The 13,984-nt window shown below is 33.8% G+C and overlaps 2 protein-coding genes across 5 annotated transcripts; one reads left to right on the top strand and one right to left on the bottom strand.

The window, feature by feature from the left end:
• Positions 1-314: 314 nt before the first annotated feature.
• On the top strand, positions 315-1,840 carry LOC102610302 (GDSL esterase/lipase At5g33370-like). The gene is made up of 5 exons (XM_025100726.2): positions 315-558; positions 717-847; positions 933-1,175; positions 1,259-1,511; positions 1,605-1,840. The coding sequence occupies exons 1-5, from the start codon at positions 315-317 to the stop codon at positions 1,838-1,840; spliced, it is 1,107 nt and encodes a 368-aa protein (XP_024956494.2).
• Positions 1,841-4,394: 2,554 nt separating this feature from the next.
• On the bottom strand, positions 4,395-10,197 carry LOC102609313 (probable ADP-ribosylation factor GTPase-activating protein AGD14). 4 transcript variants are annotated; one of them, XM_006484725.4, is made up of 13 exons: positions 9,726-10,197; positions 9,488-9,549; positions 9,045-9,132; positions 8,903-8,964; positions 8,722-8,818; positions 7,941-8,357; positions 6,761-7,519; positions 6,449-6,577; positions 6,199-6,318; positions 6,019-6,099; positions 5,224-5,353; positions 4,980-5,025; positions 4,395-4,660 (listed from the first exon to the last, which is right to left on the bottom strand). In XM_006484725.4, exons 1-13 carry the CDS (start codon positions 9,819-9,821, stop codon positions 4,606-4,608), a joined length of 2,142 nt encoding a protein of 713 aa, XP_006484788.1. In that variant the 5' UTR covers positions 9,822-10,197; the 3' UTR covers positions 4,395-4,605. The 4 variants fall into 4 exon arrangements, with proteins under 4 accessions (XP_006484788.1, XP_006484787.1, XP_052295614.1 ...); XM_006484724.4 differs by having other exon boundaries at positions 6,019-6,105; XM_052439654.1 differs by having other exon boundaries at positions 6,199-6,314; positions 6,448-6,577.
• Positions 10,198-13,984: the final 3,787 nt, after the last annotated feature.

Raw genomic sequence — 13,984 nt, forward strand, 5'->3', positions numbered from 1 at the left:
TTGCCGCACGCCTACAGCTCATTTCAAAACATTTAATTAATTACATCCTTAATTAGAGCTTCGAGTAGTAGAAATTTGCATTGAAACCATTGCAACGCCACACCAGTATTCGAAGGTATTGATTTAACTTTAAACTGGTGCTCGGCTTGCACAACTACCTTTACTGGCTTGATTTTGTATTTCAGGGGCCATTTTCTTCGCTGTATAGGCAGAATGCGGAAGCTATATAACTGCATTGTCATTCTTGCATCCACATCCCATAAATTTCTACTTCCACGTAAAGCAGCTTTTGTGAGATTCTCAAAGTCTTCCCAATGGCCGCTGCTTCATTAAATTTCAGTACTTGGATAGTTTTAGGCCTGGTATTTGCACTGATTGTTGCTCCCCAAGCTGAGGCCAGAGCTTTCTTTGTGTTTGGTGATTCACTTGTTGATGTTGGCAACAACAATTACCTAGCAACAATTGCCCGTGCAGATGCACCTCCCTATGGGATTGATTATCCTACCCACCGTCCCACTGGCCGTTTCTCAAATGGCCTCAACATTCCAGACATTATCAGTATGTTTCTGATATAATGTTATGTGATTCGCATCTAAATATTGCACAAATAGTTCAGTTCCTGACACTTTTCAAGATCTCATGTTTCTTGATTTACATGTTACATCTTCATGTGATGCATTAACGTGCTATCTTATTCACTTCACATGCAATGTCAGGTGAGCAAATTGGGCAACCAGAATCCCCATTGCCATACTTGAGCCCAGAGCTCACTGGAGAGAGGCTTCTTAATGGTGCCAATTTTGCTTCAGCAGGAATAGGAATTCTCAATGACACTGGAATTCAATTTGTAAGTCAATTTACTACTTGAGTTTTCAGTCTTCAACTGGTTAATAATTAAGGACAGTGATGAAAATTGAATGCTACAATTGCAGCTAAACATCATAAGACTGTTCAGGCAACTGCACTGCTTTGAAGAATACCAGCATCGAGTGAGTGCTCTCATTGGACTGCAAAATACAAAACAGCTTGTAAACAAAGCACTTGTTCTCATCACTGTTGGCGGAAACGATTTTGTGAATAACTACTACTTGGTTCCCTTCTCTGCAAGATCGCGCCAATACCCTTTGCCAGAATATGTTAAGTACCTCATCTCAGAATACAAAAAGCAGTTAAAGGTTCGTGAAACTCTTAAACATCTTAAAGCAATGCAGGGATGAGTATATATGGCTTCTTAATACAATGTTACTGTTGGTCGCAGAGGCTGTACGAACTGGGAGCACGCCGGGTTCTAGTGACGGGCACTGGACCACTGGGTTGCGTTCCAGCAGAGCTGGCCATGCGGGGCACAGACGGGGGATGCTCAGCAGAACTGCAAAGAGCAGCAGCCTTGTACAACCCACAACTCGTTCAAATGCTGCAAGAGTTGAACAGGGAAATAGGTGAAACAATCTTTATTGGTGCAAATACTCAGCAAATGCACATGGATTTCGTCAGTGACCCTCAAGCTTATGGTATATACATACAAGGAAACATGAAATCAATTACTACTCTCTCTTGCTTCTTGATAAGAAGCTAACAATACCATGCGTATCATATGAATGCAGGATTTGTAACATCAAAGATAGCATGCTGCGGCCAAGGACCATACAATGGGCTAGGCCTATGCACAGCGTTATCGAATTTGTGCCCTAACCGTGACCTCTACGCATTCTGGGATCCATTTCATCCTTCGGAAAAAGCAAACAGGATAATCGTTCAACAGATCATGAGTGGCTCTACCAAGTACATGAACCCCATGAATCTTAGCACTGTTCTGGCCTTGGATCAGTCCATGACCTGATGATCATACAACTTATAATCACTGTTTTCAAATTTTGCTTTCGCTTGTTTGATTGTTTTGACTGTCAATGATCAGTCCTGGATTATCCATGTGCAGTGATTAATTTACGTTTATGATATCAGAGCAATGATGTTTATTGGATCCTTCAAGTAAGTTATTTTGACAAGGGCATGACCGCAATTTCAATTGATCCATCCTCTCATCTTTACTATTGGGATTGCATAGTGATATTATATCAGATATTACAATTAGTATTTACAATCATATTATACAACTAGGACCACCGCCATACATTTATACACTGAAACATTTGTTTAGATATTTTAAACCCTCTCTAATATTTGAGGAATATCTACTCTACTCACATTTCGTAAGGGAAAAAAAGTCTCCACTCAATTAGATAAATGAAGAAATACTGAAACTAAACTCCATAAAGATCTTATAGAGGTTTGAACCCTTACATTTAAACAAAGGTCTATTGGTAACTGTGGTTGGTACTTGATGCGAAGTAAAAACACTAGCTAAAAGTGAGTGCATTTTTCCAATGATTTAATTATTTACTATTAGCTTTTCTCTTCACTCTACAAATATTTGATCATCGCATACTATGATACTAATAACAAATAGCAAAACAATATAATACTCATCTCATTATTTTAAGAATGAGGCTTTGCTCTCAAAGAGAAGACGGTCTATTTCTCTCAGATCGTTAGTGAAGCCGATGATTTTGCCATTTTTATTATATAAGGGTAATTGTTGTTCAGACACCCCTTTTGTTTTTCATCTCTCCTTTTTATCTATCCAAAAAATAATAATAATAACAAATAACAAAAATTTCTCATTCAAATGATGATATGTCAATTAACATCATTTGCTGTGTAAATAATCTCTCCACAATAAGCGGTATTTGAAATCCAGACCTCATATTTTCACACAAAAATTTATGGCACTTAATTCAATCCAATGGCATATGGTTAAATCTAGCATAGTTAACAAATGTGAGCAAAATATTATCATAACTTATAATATCAATCCAAATAAATATACCAAATACCTAATTAATTACCAACCACCCACAAATGACTTCGCAAATTCCTAGTCATCTTGGCTTCGTTTAGATTTAATGAAACTTATGCGCAGGGTGAATTGTAGCAAGATTAGGGATGGCAATGGGGAGGGGAGGGGAGGGGACCGATCTCCCCGTACCCATCCCCGATATTTTACGTATGTCCCCATCCCCTCCCCGTCCCCGTCAGAATTACTTGAGAGAATCCCCATCCCCTCCCCGAATAATAACAGGGGATCCCCGAGGGTCCCCGATCCCCGAATAACTAATACATTTTTTTTTCGATTTTGAGTTAATCATATTAAAATAAAAAATTCAAATAAAAGTAAAGTTCGAAATATATCTTACATTAATATCTATTACAAAAGTCACATACATTAAATTAGTAAGTAACGCAACATACAAGAGATACAAACTTATTTTACAAACTATCATGAACAAATTAATAGTCTAATACAAAATTGTTACAAATAAAATCAAATTTAGATTCAAAATTAACTTTTTCAATGGTGGCGTGGGCACTTTATAAATGTGGACTATTCCCTTTACAACACAATAGTTAAATCGGAGCAAATCAAAAGTAAATATTAGATTAGATTAGATTAGATATTAAAATTGTGATTCGCTGTGGGCAATTATAACATCTAAAATTAAATAAAAAATAGATTTAAGTTTAAAATATTTAAAGAATATCAAAATTAAAAAAAAATTTGGCTAATTGAATCTACTCAGTCTTTTTAATGTCCTAAATAAAAATTTAGAACTTTAATTAGCTAATTAGGCCTAAAAGTTTAATAATATAAATATTTTGATATTTTTTATTTTTACCAATATTTATAATTTTATAATTTAAATTTTATAATTTATTTACTAGTAATTTTAAAAAATTAAAATTAAATTAAAAATTAAAATGGGGAAATGGGTAGGGGATGGGGATTCCACCTCATCCCCGTCCCCTCCCCGAATAAGAAATTGGGTAAAAAAATTTCCCCGTCCCCTCCCCGAATAAGAAATTGGGTATGAAATTATCCCCATACCCTCCCCGAATGGGGAAAATCCCCGAGGGTACCCGTCCCCGTGGGGATTTTTGCCATCCCTAAGCAAGATTTCACATATAAGATCAACCGAAAAATAAAATGATGAAGGATTCAAAGGGGGAAAAAAAAAACAAAAAGCAGACCAACACTTTGGCAACAATTATAGGGATCAGGCTACGGTGCAACTGTGGCACCGTGCCACAGTTGCATCTAGCCGTTGGATGCAGTTGGATTGGTGGAGTCCACTGACATCCAACGGTTAGATGCAACTGTGGCACGGTGCCACAGTTGCACCTAAGGTTCCCCCCAATTTATAGTAGTGGACTGGTTGAAATGTAATAATAATAATGACAATAATGACCAGAAATGTATTCACATCGTGGGTCCAATCGAAAGGACCTTACGAATTCAACCCCTGTAGCTACATTAGCTAGCATACCACCAGTTCAAATGACATAAAACAAATACATACATATATGATGTACTTGAAAATTTAGTGGGAAGTTATTCACATCAAGATTTTATTTTGGCAAAGAATACAAAAATAATAATATAAATAACTTTTTTCATTCTGGGATACAGAAAGACACTACAATTAGTCACTAGGAAACTCCAACTACCTGACAGAGAAGTACGAAAACAGCATTCCTGCCAGGAAAATATTATGCGAAAGGATTTCCTCCAACTGAAGCAACAGGTTCTTGTGTAGGAATATTCCTGCAATAAAAAGAAGGGAAAACAAAATATTTCAGTTTTAAGAAACAGTTGCATGGCATGTTTTATGTCATAATGCAAAAATAGATTTAATGTTTTGTGGCAATTGCATAAACATCAAGTGATAGAGGTTCCTTGTCTAGCAAAATGTTGAGCTAGAGAGAAGATGAAGAAGAAGAACCGGTTACTCATGACTCTACTGTTGTGCATTTTGAGCATAAGGATTATGAATAGCGTTTTTAGAATGCTGATGCAAATGAAGGTGAGAAAAATTGGTTGCAACAACCTGCAAAAGCATAACAAGAGCAGCAAAGTGACTTACGCTAATTGTGCTGATGGTGATTGTCCTGACATGTACGCTAAGCCACCTACAGAAAAAAAACCATAAAAAAAAATCATTGGGAAGACAAATGCAAAAAGACTTGTTGAAGATATTAAGATGTCTACACAGTCTCACATTATCCAATAATATGCTGTGTAAACTACCATTAGCAAACACAGTTCTAATAACAACAGTTCTAAATGTTACTGTCAAATTTCCATCGCAACAGTCGCAGAACATTTACCTTGGGCTGCTGCCTGGACAAAAGGACTCACTGGATTTTGAGGAAACCATGATTGAGTTGCACCACCAAGGAAGGGGGATGGCAACTCTGAATTTGGAAGTGCAGCTTGCAGAGAGCTCATGTCCAAGAACTGCATATTATGATGTTCAACCAAATGAAATCAGGAACAACAAATCCAAAATTTAATAGTCCCTTCCCCTGCAAGCAATTAGACAAACTGCAAATGGATATTGTGACCAGCTTGCTTCTCCTCAGCAAGCGACTGATTTGTTATTTTTACAGCAAGACATACAGAATCCATATCATCCAGAATCAACTCAATTCTTAAATATGTAAACATCTTATCCACCAAGAAAAGGGAAAAAAGAAAAGAGTAGAAGCAATATTCCAATTTTTTTTTTTTCAACTAAGTAGAAACAATATTCATAGCATAGAAAAACCTAATGTAAATGAAAAAATGCATTGCCTTTTCAAACATGAATGCTTGAGCAAAGTTAGGTAAAGACCATATATGTTATAGCTCCATTAAAAAAAAAATGAGGAAATATTACACCAACCTGCCCAATAAACAAACAAGCAAGTCATGTAAATTAATGATGCCATTGCTTTAAGTAGATATATAATCATCAATTTTTTATTATACAAGTATAAGAAGCAATACTTACAGAGAGATGGCAACATGACTAAGAACTAAAGAAGAAAGATCACTTCCAGAACAAATTACGTTAAATTATTGGGGAGTGCTACTACCGCAGTGTCAATATTTTGTTAACAAATTAAAAATCTAGGCCATACCATATTATTCTGCTCCAAATCAGAATCACAAGGAAAATCAAATGGATTTGTTGACTTATGTTCAGTTGCATGTGTCCGCATCTGTCCCTAGACCCAAAATAAAAATGCAAGATTAGACACATGCACGATAATTCAGCAAGAATAAAGAAGCTAAAACATACAGAAAAATTTAACACAAACCATTAGAGGAAACATTGATGGGTTATAAGATGGGCCCATGTCAGCCTGAGATGGTACCGTCATGTTGGGGGGTCCATCATGGGAGGCAACTCTCGGATTTCCATCATCATTAGTCTCATGCTAACAACAAAGCAAGAATAAATTGAGGAAAAGTAATTGATGGAAAACCAATTACAAAAAAAAAAGTGGGGGGCAGAAAACTCAGAGACAACAGAGGCCTTCAAAAAAATCATGTTGTTGATGCAGCAACCTGGGAAACTATTGCCAAATACTGATCTGGAGTTGGTGAAGGCATGTACGCATCTACATGGGGTTCACTATTTGGCTTAAAACCCTCCGAGGGAAGATGGCTGGTGAAATCATCAAAAGCATTCCATGACTGTTCAAAAGCAATGGATAAACTTTATTACAACCAATTCAGGCTTATCATCCCACATATTTCTAAAGAATATCAAAACCAGCCTAGTAGCAGAACTGAAACTCGCAGTCCATTAAGCATTATCCATTTGATTCTTCCAAAAACCATTTTGTAAAGGCATTTGGGAAAAGAGAGAAAGCCTACCTGCATGTTTGTTGCAATTGCAGGGGCTTCACCATTGTGCAAATTTCCAGGCCATGGATCAGATGCTGCAGATACTACCTGCGCGCTAGTTGCAACAGCAGGAGCCTGAACAATGTGCAAATTACCAGACCATGGATCAGATGATGGAGATGGTCCGTTAGCACCAGAATTTTGAAATGCTGGCCACTGCATACTTGTATTGGAGGATGGAAATTGGTCAGATTTCACCGAAGAACCTTCATTAGCAGGCACCGTAGCATGAGAAAGACTTTCAGTTCCTGGAATTGATGCTCCAGACGAAGGAGTATCAAATGTTGCCCATCCTTCATTTTTAGGGATAGATAACTCCTGCGGGTTTCTATTCAGGATTGCAGTGGATGGCTGCTCAGTAATCTGAAAAAAGTTCAAAGATGAAGGCGAAGAAGTTTGGGCAGGTTGATATGTATTAGTAGATGGAACTGAAGATGCTTGGGATATTTCAGACATATTTACAGAAGCTGCTGATGTTTCTGGTAGCTGAAACAAATCAATTGGTGGTGCAGTAGAGGGAACTGTTTCTGTTACAACTGGAGCCTCAAAAAGGTCCAAGCCACCATAATTCACAGGACCATGAGATTGTGGGAAAGTAGAAATTTTGTCCAGGGGAGCTCCAGCAGCTTGGTCATGCTCAGAGACATCAGCTAAGCCACCTGAATTACATGACTTAAGAGACACGGAGTTGCTATCAAATGATCCCATGCTTCCCAAGGATGTGGTTCTCTGGACAGAACGAACAGTCAACCGTTTAGAAACCAAAAGGGCAGGGAAAAAAAGAGGATAGACCATTTGCAGACAGAAAAAAAATGCACAATGAATATATGCCCGAAACTGTAGGAAAGAATAATCCATTGATATCCACCCAAAAACACATTCAATCACACAATTCACTTGAAAGCAGACTAAGTTATATAATTTAAAACAAACGGACTACTTTAAAAGAATTAAAAAATAAACAGATCAAGATTTAAAACAGATAGACTAAAATAAAAAATTTAAAACAAACAAACAGAACTAAAAAATTTAGCATGCTCAATAAAGCTCCACCAATATTAACACTTTCAACTGAAAACAACTTGAATCTGAATGAAATTTTGGAAACCCACATTTTGCCACTAACGGAAACAGTTGAAAGATAAATGACCTTTGGATGTGGAATCCCATCTACATCTCTCTTGAAGTTTGCCTTCAAAGATGACACATCCCTTGAAGGCTGAACAGGTGGGCTGTTGAATCCAGCATCCTTCTCAAAGTTGGGAGACTGTGCACCAGATCTGAAGGGATCACCTCCACTAGACACAGAGTAGTCAGAAATCCTAGAACATGAGCCTTCATTTGCAAACCTGTCCTCAAACATTTGTTCACTCATGCGACCAGGACTGTGGACAAGACTAGAGATCTTCCCAACGTAGTGGCCTCGATCTGAACCTGGTTTCCTAGTAAGCACAGCACCAAGTTTTCCGTAACGCCGGTCTTCATATTGATAGTCATAAGGTGGACTCTGAGAATAAGAATGATAAGAACTGGCACGTCTTGACTCGTCTAAATGACTGCCTAGGCCCTGTCAAATTTATGTATGAATACCACATGTTACAATTTTATAGGCAGAAGTGTGATATTTTGAAAGGCACAAATGATTAATGCCTGTCTGATTCTGTTTCAGAAAAAGTCTCTTTGAAACATCCATAGAGCTCAGAAAAGAGTACATTTCAATTTTTTTCCCCCCAAAAAGAAAGAAGATCAACTTAATGCATTAAGAAGACTGCTAATTAAAATCTTTTCAATTCAAGCAAGTTTTCCACATCTTTACAATTTGTTCACTTCATGATCACCAAAAACAATAAATAAATAAACTCTCAAGAGTGTCAAATTTACTATCAGAGCAGTTTTTAGTCATAGTAGACGTTGGTTTAAGATGTTGTTGCCTGTGTATCTTTTGGAGGCTTGTCAGGGGTCTTTCCTCCAGCATATCTTCTATCAACATATACATTCTTGATGAAATCTCGGACCTTGTTAACATTGCTGTAAGAAGATCGAAGTTAGAAAAATTCCAAGACGGCCAATTCAAATGCCTTATTAAGCAACAGATGAGTTATCCGCAGCTACCTATTATCAGGCAATCTTTGCCTTTGGAAGTCCCAATCCTTCAGATATATTTCCCTTGCACGCTGGAAAGAATGAACATCTTGTCAGCAGAATAATAAGCACCTCATTTTTGCCAAAGAGAAAGAATATCAACCATTGGTACCTGATTACCACCATTTTGAAGTGCTTCAACTTCTTGGGAGGTAAACTTAGACATGGATACAGACTTCACACGATGAGTAAACTCACGACTGTATTACACAAAATAAACATGGATACGTACAAGTAAGAAAATAAAGTTTTCAAAGGATCAATTTAATTGTCTATACAGGGCACCAATGATGTTAGTCAATGTCCCTCCTCTGATCCTACTCCAATTTTCACTTCTATGTAGACCAAAGTAAAATTAGAAAACAAGATGAACCAAACTACATGTGTGCACAAGCCCACCCACATACTACTGAAGCAATTTCAGCACCAATTAATAAATCTAAAATTTCTTTCCTACTTAGAAATTAAGAATAATAAATCAAATTTGTCATTTTAGTTTAGTGTCCCAATTAATAACACAATGAAACAACAAAATATAAAAATAAAACTACTCACTGTATTCCGCTGCAAGTCATGCAAACAAAAGTCCAGAAGTTGGTACAAACATATTGAGGACCCTACAAAATAAAATCAAACATCTAACTATCAAATACTTCCCCGTAAAACAAAGTTCTTTAAAAGCTCAAATGATTGAATCATAATTCATCAATTAAAAAAAATCATCAATGAGTCAACAAAATCCCCAAAACTCTTGCCAATAAAGATTCAACATCATCTGGGCAATAAATAATACCAAGCTGTTGCAGTTAATACAGCGTCGATTTGGTGGCAACTTCATGAGCCCTCTGATTATCTTCTCATTCCTCTCTTCTTCTTTTCTACTTCCCATTTCTCAACAAAAATTCAAACAATTTTTTGTTTTTAAAAAAAAAAACCCTATCCCTTCAAAACCCAACTCAATTTTGATCTTTTCCTCGCAAAAAAAACAACCCAGTTTCAAATTTTTGATTTTTTAACGGTTTTACTCGGCCGCTTCGATGCAATTACGATAAAAAATGAAAAGGGTTTCTTTTAGGGTTTTTGAATTTTTGTTGAGGAACTGGAATAATCAAATCAGCTCGATTGGGGACAAAAACGCTCTGTGCCTTTCGTTTTTGAATTTAAAACTCAATCTTTTTTTATAATTATTATATTTTTCAAAATATTCTTTTTTTTTTCTCTCTCTCCTTTTATGGACGTTATGACTGCCCTTTTCATAAGTGTTTTCTTCTTCCAGGAGCCAAAGGTTGTTTTAGGTCAAGAAAGCCAATGGGCCGGGTCAGCACTGTCAAAGAAAGGTTCATTCGGATTCGTGTTCGGACCTTGACGTGTCGTCTACTATATACTTGGAGAATTAAAAGTAAGGATTGGACTATTTTTTTTAAATTTTATTTTTTTCTCATGTTTGGTGCTGTTAAGAGTATTAGAATTTAGTTATTTTGGGTCCACATGCTAATCTCAATTTTGTAAAAAAAATTATCTCAACGGAGACTATGAAATTAGTTAGTATTAGATTATATTGATAACTCAATTAAATATAATAATTTATAAATATTAAAATTATAGTAATATGTGATAAATGTAATAAAAAATATTGATTTTAATAATGTAAAAATAAATTATACTAAAAATCATTATTAATTTCATATTAAATTAAAATTCTATTTTAATTAATTTATTTATTAAATATTTTTATAATTTCAAATTTACATTATAAATTAACTATTAAATTAATATTCAAAAAGTTAATTTTTTTTATAAAAAATAGGTTATTGAATTAAAAATAATATAAATATCATATATATTTAACCAAATAAAATTTATTTAAATTATGATTTATATTTCATTAATGTCATTGAGTTTGATTTGTATAATTAATAATACAAAATTTTAGTTTATAATAATATTAATAATAATAATAATAATAACTTGTAAATTGTAATATTATAATATAAAACATGATTATTTATAGTCCAATCCAATATTGCACCAAATACAACATAATATTATATATAATCCAATATTATCAAATCCAATCATATCTTCTTTTTTTTTGGACTGATTAAGCATCAAGTTACTGTATTACACAAATATTTATAAATATTTACAACTGTTATGACAACATATCAATACATTAATATTTATAATTAGATATATAATTGAAACTTACGTTATTATATTTAATTAGATTAAGTGCATGCTCAGACAAATAACTCTCACTGAGGAGGGGTACCTTTACTCCATTCATATTCCGTAAGGGAGAAAGACTTTACAAATATCTCCACACAATTAAACTTAATTGAAAGAGATTTTTTGAGTTCATGGAGACTCGAACCATTACCCTCAAAGTCATACTTAACTTTAAGGGTAATGGTTCACCACTGGGCTAAAGCTCAAGTGGCTCAATCCTATCTTATTCAATACAATCTAATCCAATCCGGCATATCAAACAAGCCCTTAGTGTCATGCTTAATGTTTTTTTTAGGCCTAGGCCCAACATCAAGCATGTCGTGCCCACATGTGCTATGTGTGTCGTGATGTGGGTCGTGCTTAAGAAAAAGCACAAGAAGCTTTTTTTTTTTTTAAGAGAACATAGCAAGTTGGATTTTTTTTCTAGTCTATATATTTTTTGGGTCATCTATCTTTACTCAAATTTAATACATTAAAAGTTCAAAACTCAAGTCCATATTAAAAAATAATAAACTAATAATAATAAGAGAATATAATACTAAATAAATTAAATCACAGTGTATTAGAATTCTTTTTTAATATTTAACAATAACAACGACAAGAATAATAATAATTTTTCTTAAGGGTTAATTTAATTGTTAACTTAGACTTATATAGAATCATAGATCATAATTCATAATAATATTAATACATACATTTTATACAATCATGATATTTATAATTTTATTTATTAAAATCATGATATATCTATTCATTTAATAAATTATGAACATAAAAAATTAGAGTTTTTTAAAACTAAGAATTAAATGAATTTAAAGACCTTACGCTAATAAAATATACTAAAAGATTGTAAAATCATAAAATCTTAAATTTACTTTTATTAAAAAGTAAAACATGCTTATTGTGAGAATTTTCACGTGTCTAGCTTTAGTCTATTTATAATCGTGTTATACTCTGAAGTCTCACGCGCCTAAAATTTTCAACCCAGCTTAGTTTAGCCTACATGCGTGCCGTGCCATACCTTGCAACTTGCCCTATAAAAATGTGCTCATGTTGTGTTGTATTATACAGACATGTGTCGTGCCTGTACCGTGCCACGAGCCGTCCAACCCATTGAACATCTCTAATTTTGGCCAATAAGAATAATTTCGTTTTCTATGGAAATAACAAAATTGGTGTGACAGAATTCTGTTCAATAATTGTCTGATTTATCCAACATTTTGTAACTTTTTTTTAATTTTTTTTCAGCTCTGGTGATTGCATCACTAATTGAAAAATACAGTAGCACGGCAGTTATTAACAAACTGAAAAAAGAAATAATAATAATAAATAAAACAATTAACAAATTGAAAGATAAGTTTGGCATATTCTTTACTACATATGATTAGACACACTCCAAGTATTTAATTTATCTAATTTTTTTGTTAACATCATCATTAGATTCTCCATTCAATTTTTTTGTTTTTTTATTACTTTCGAATAAGATTGAAATTAACAAAAAAATTATTGTTTCTAAATTTGCATTCCTCAGTGTTCTTTGGAAAAAAATAAAATCCATCGTACTTATATGATGTATACATGGGTCAAAAAAGAGTATTTTTTGCTAACAATTGTTGCTCAGTGCTCAAGATGTGATTTAAGTATCTTCCTTATGAAAGATACATTTTACAAATGTTATGCAACTTAGTTGCAAAACCATAGTAGCATTATAATAATATATAATTAAGAGTTGTTTACAAATATATTTTACTCAGCAACTCTCGATTACAATTTTGTAAAAATTCAACACACAAATTATATTAATTGACATTAAATCTAAATCTTTAAAAATTTTATGACATATGGAGGGTTAAGGTCTCTTTAAATCTCTATATAATAATTTCTGTATAAACGAAGTGGTATTTATTAAGGTGATGGCCATTTCGCGTTATTAAAATAGTTCATTGTATTATTATACTAAAATATCAAAATTATTGTTTTGATTATACATCAATAATGAATTTTAGGATGATTAACATTACTTAACTTTAAATTGTTAGATAATAAATTGGTGTGTTTATTGCATGACTTAAAGTCATCGCATAGATGACAATATCTCCAATCATCCGCTGTCGTTTTGCACTCAATGTCGTAGTTCATTGTTGGTCGTCGATTGTCCAAGACAAATTTGATAAAGTTAAAATTCTTGTTGCTGGATATATGAACGTTGTGTAAGTTTTCATTTGCCAAAAAATCTGTTAGGGCTAGTATTTTAATTTATTTTTTATTAGGATTAGGTTTTATTATTGCAATTATAATTTTGGGTACTAATTGGATTAGAATTATGATTGTATTGAGTTGTTACAAATAAGTGGTTCTCATCATTTTTTTAAACAAGCAATAATAAAATTAATTTCAATCCTCGTTAATTTCTCTCTCGCCCTTTTTGAATTATTAAATTCTTTATCTTTTATTTCTTGAATTCTCTAATCAAAATCCTAGAATCCTATCAACTAGTATCAAAGCATATCCTTCCGCCAACCAATTTTGCAAAAGAAAACTTTTGGCAATACTCCTTGACTTTTGATTTGGCTTTTCGTAAGTCAATTAATTTGCTTTAAATCAAGTTTATTCCACCAATTATCTTGTTTTTTGTGAGTTAACCAAATATGAATTTTCTAGAGAATTTTTTAATTTAGGCATCATGACTGTTAAGGAGCTTGAAGACAAAGTTGAGTTGTTGTCTCTACAGTTTAATAACAAAATTACAGCCGTCGATGAAAATGTTACAGTCTTAGAGTGCGTTTGGGAGTGATATGAGATAGCTGGATTGCCAAAACCCAG

Source organism: Citrus sinensis, chromosome 4, assembly GCF_022201045.2.
Source record: "Citrus sinensis cultivar Valencia sweet orange chromosome 4, DVS_A1.0, whole genome shotgun sequence".
NCBI classification, from domain to species: domain Eukaryota; kingdom Viridiplantae; phylum Streptophyta; class Magnoliopsida; order Sapindales; family Rutaceae; genus Citrus; species Citrus sinensis.

Excerpts from the sequence above, each read along its gene's own strand:
- LOC102610302 (XM_025100726.2), top strand. The coding sequence starts at position 315 with ATGGCCGCTGCTTCATTAAATTTCAGTACTTGGATAGTTTTAGGCCTG. Across the intron at positions 848-932 it reads ATGACACTGGAATTCAATTT|CTAAACATCATAAGACTGTT; the intron begins GTAAGTCAATTT and ends CTACAATTGCAG. Across the intron at positions 1,512-1,604 it reads CAGTGACCCTCAAGCTTATG|GATTTGTAACATCAAAGATA; the intron begins GTATATACATAC and ends ATATGAATGCAG.
- LOC102609313 (XM_006484724.4), bottom strand. The coding sequence starts at position 9,821 with ATGGGAAGTAGAAAAGAAGAAGAGAGGAATGAGAAGATAATCAGAGGG. Across the intron at positions 8,965-9,044 it reads TTCAAAATGGTGGTAATCAG|CGTGCAAGGGAAATATATCT; the intron begins GTACCAATGGTT and ends CATTCTTTCCAG. Across the intron at positions 6,319-6,448 it reads ATTTGGCAATAGTTTCCCAG|CATGAGACTAATGATGATGG; the intron begins GTTGCTGCATCA and ends CTTTGTTGTTAG.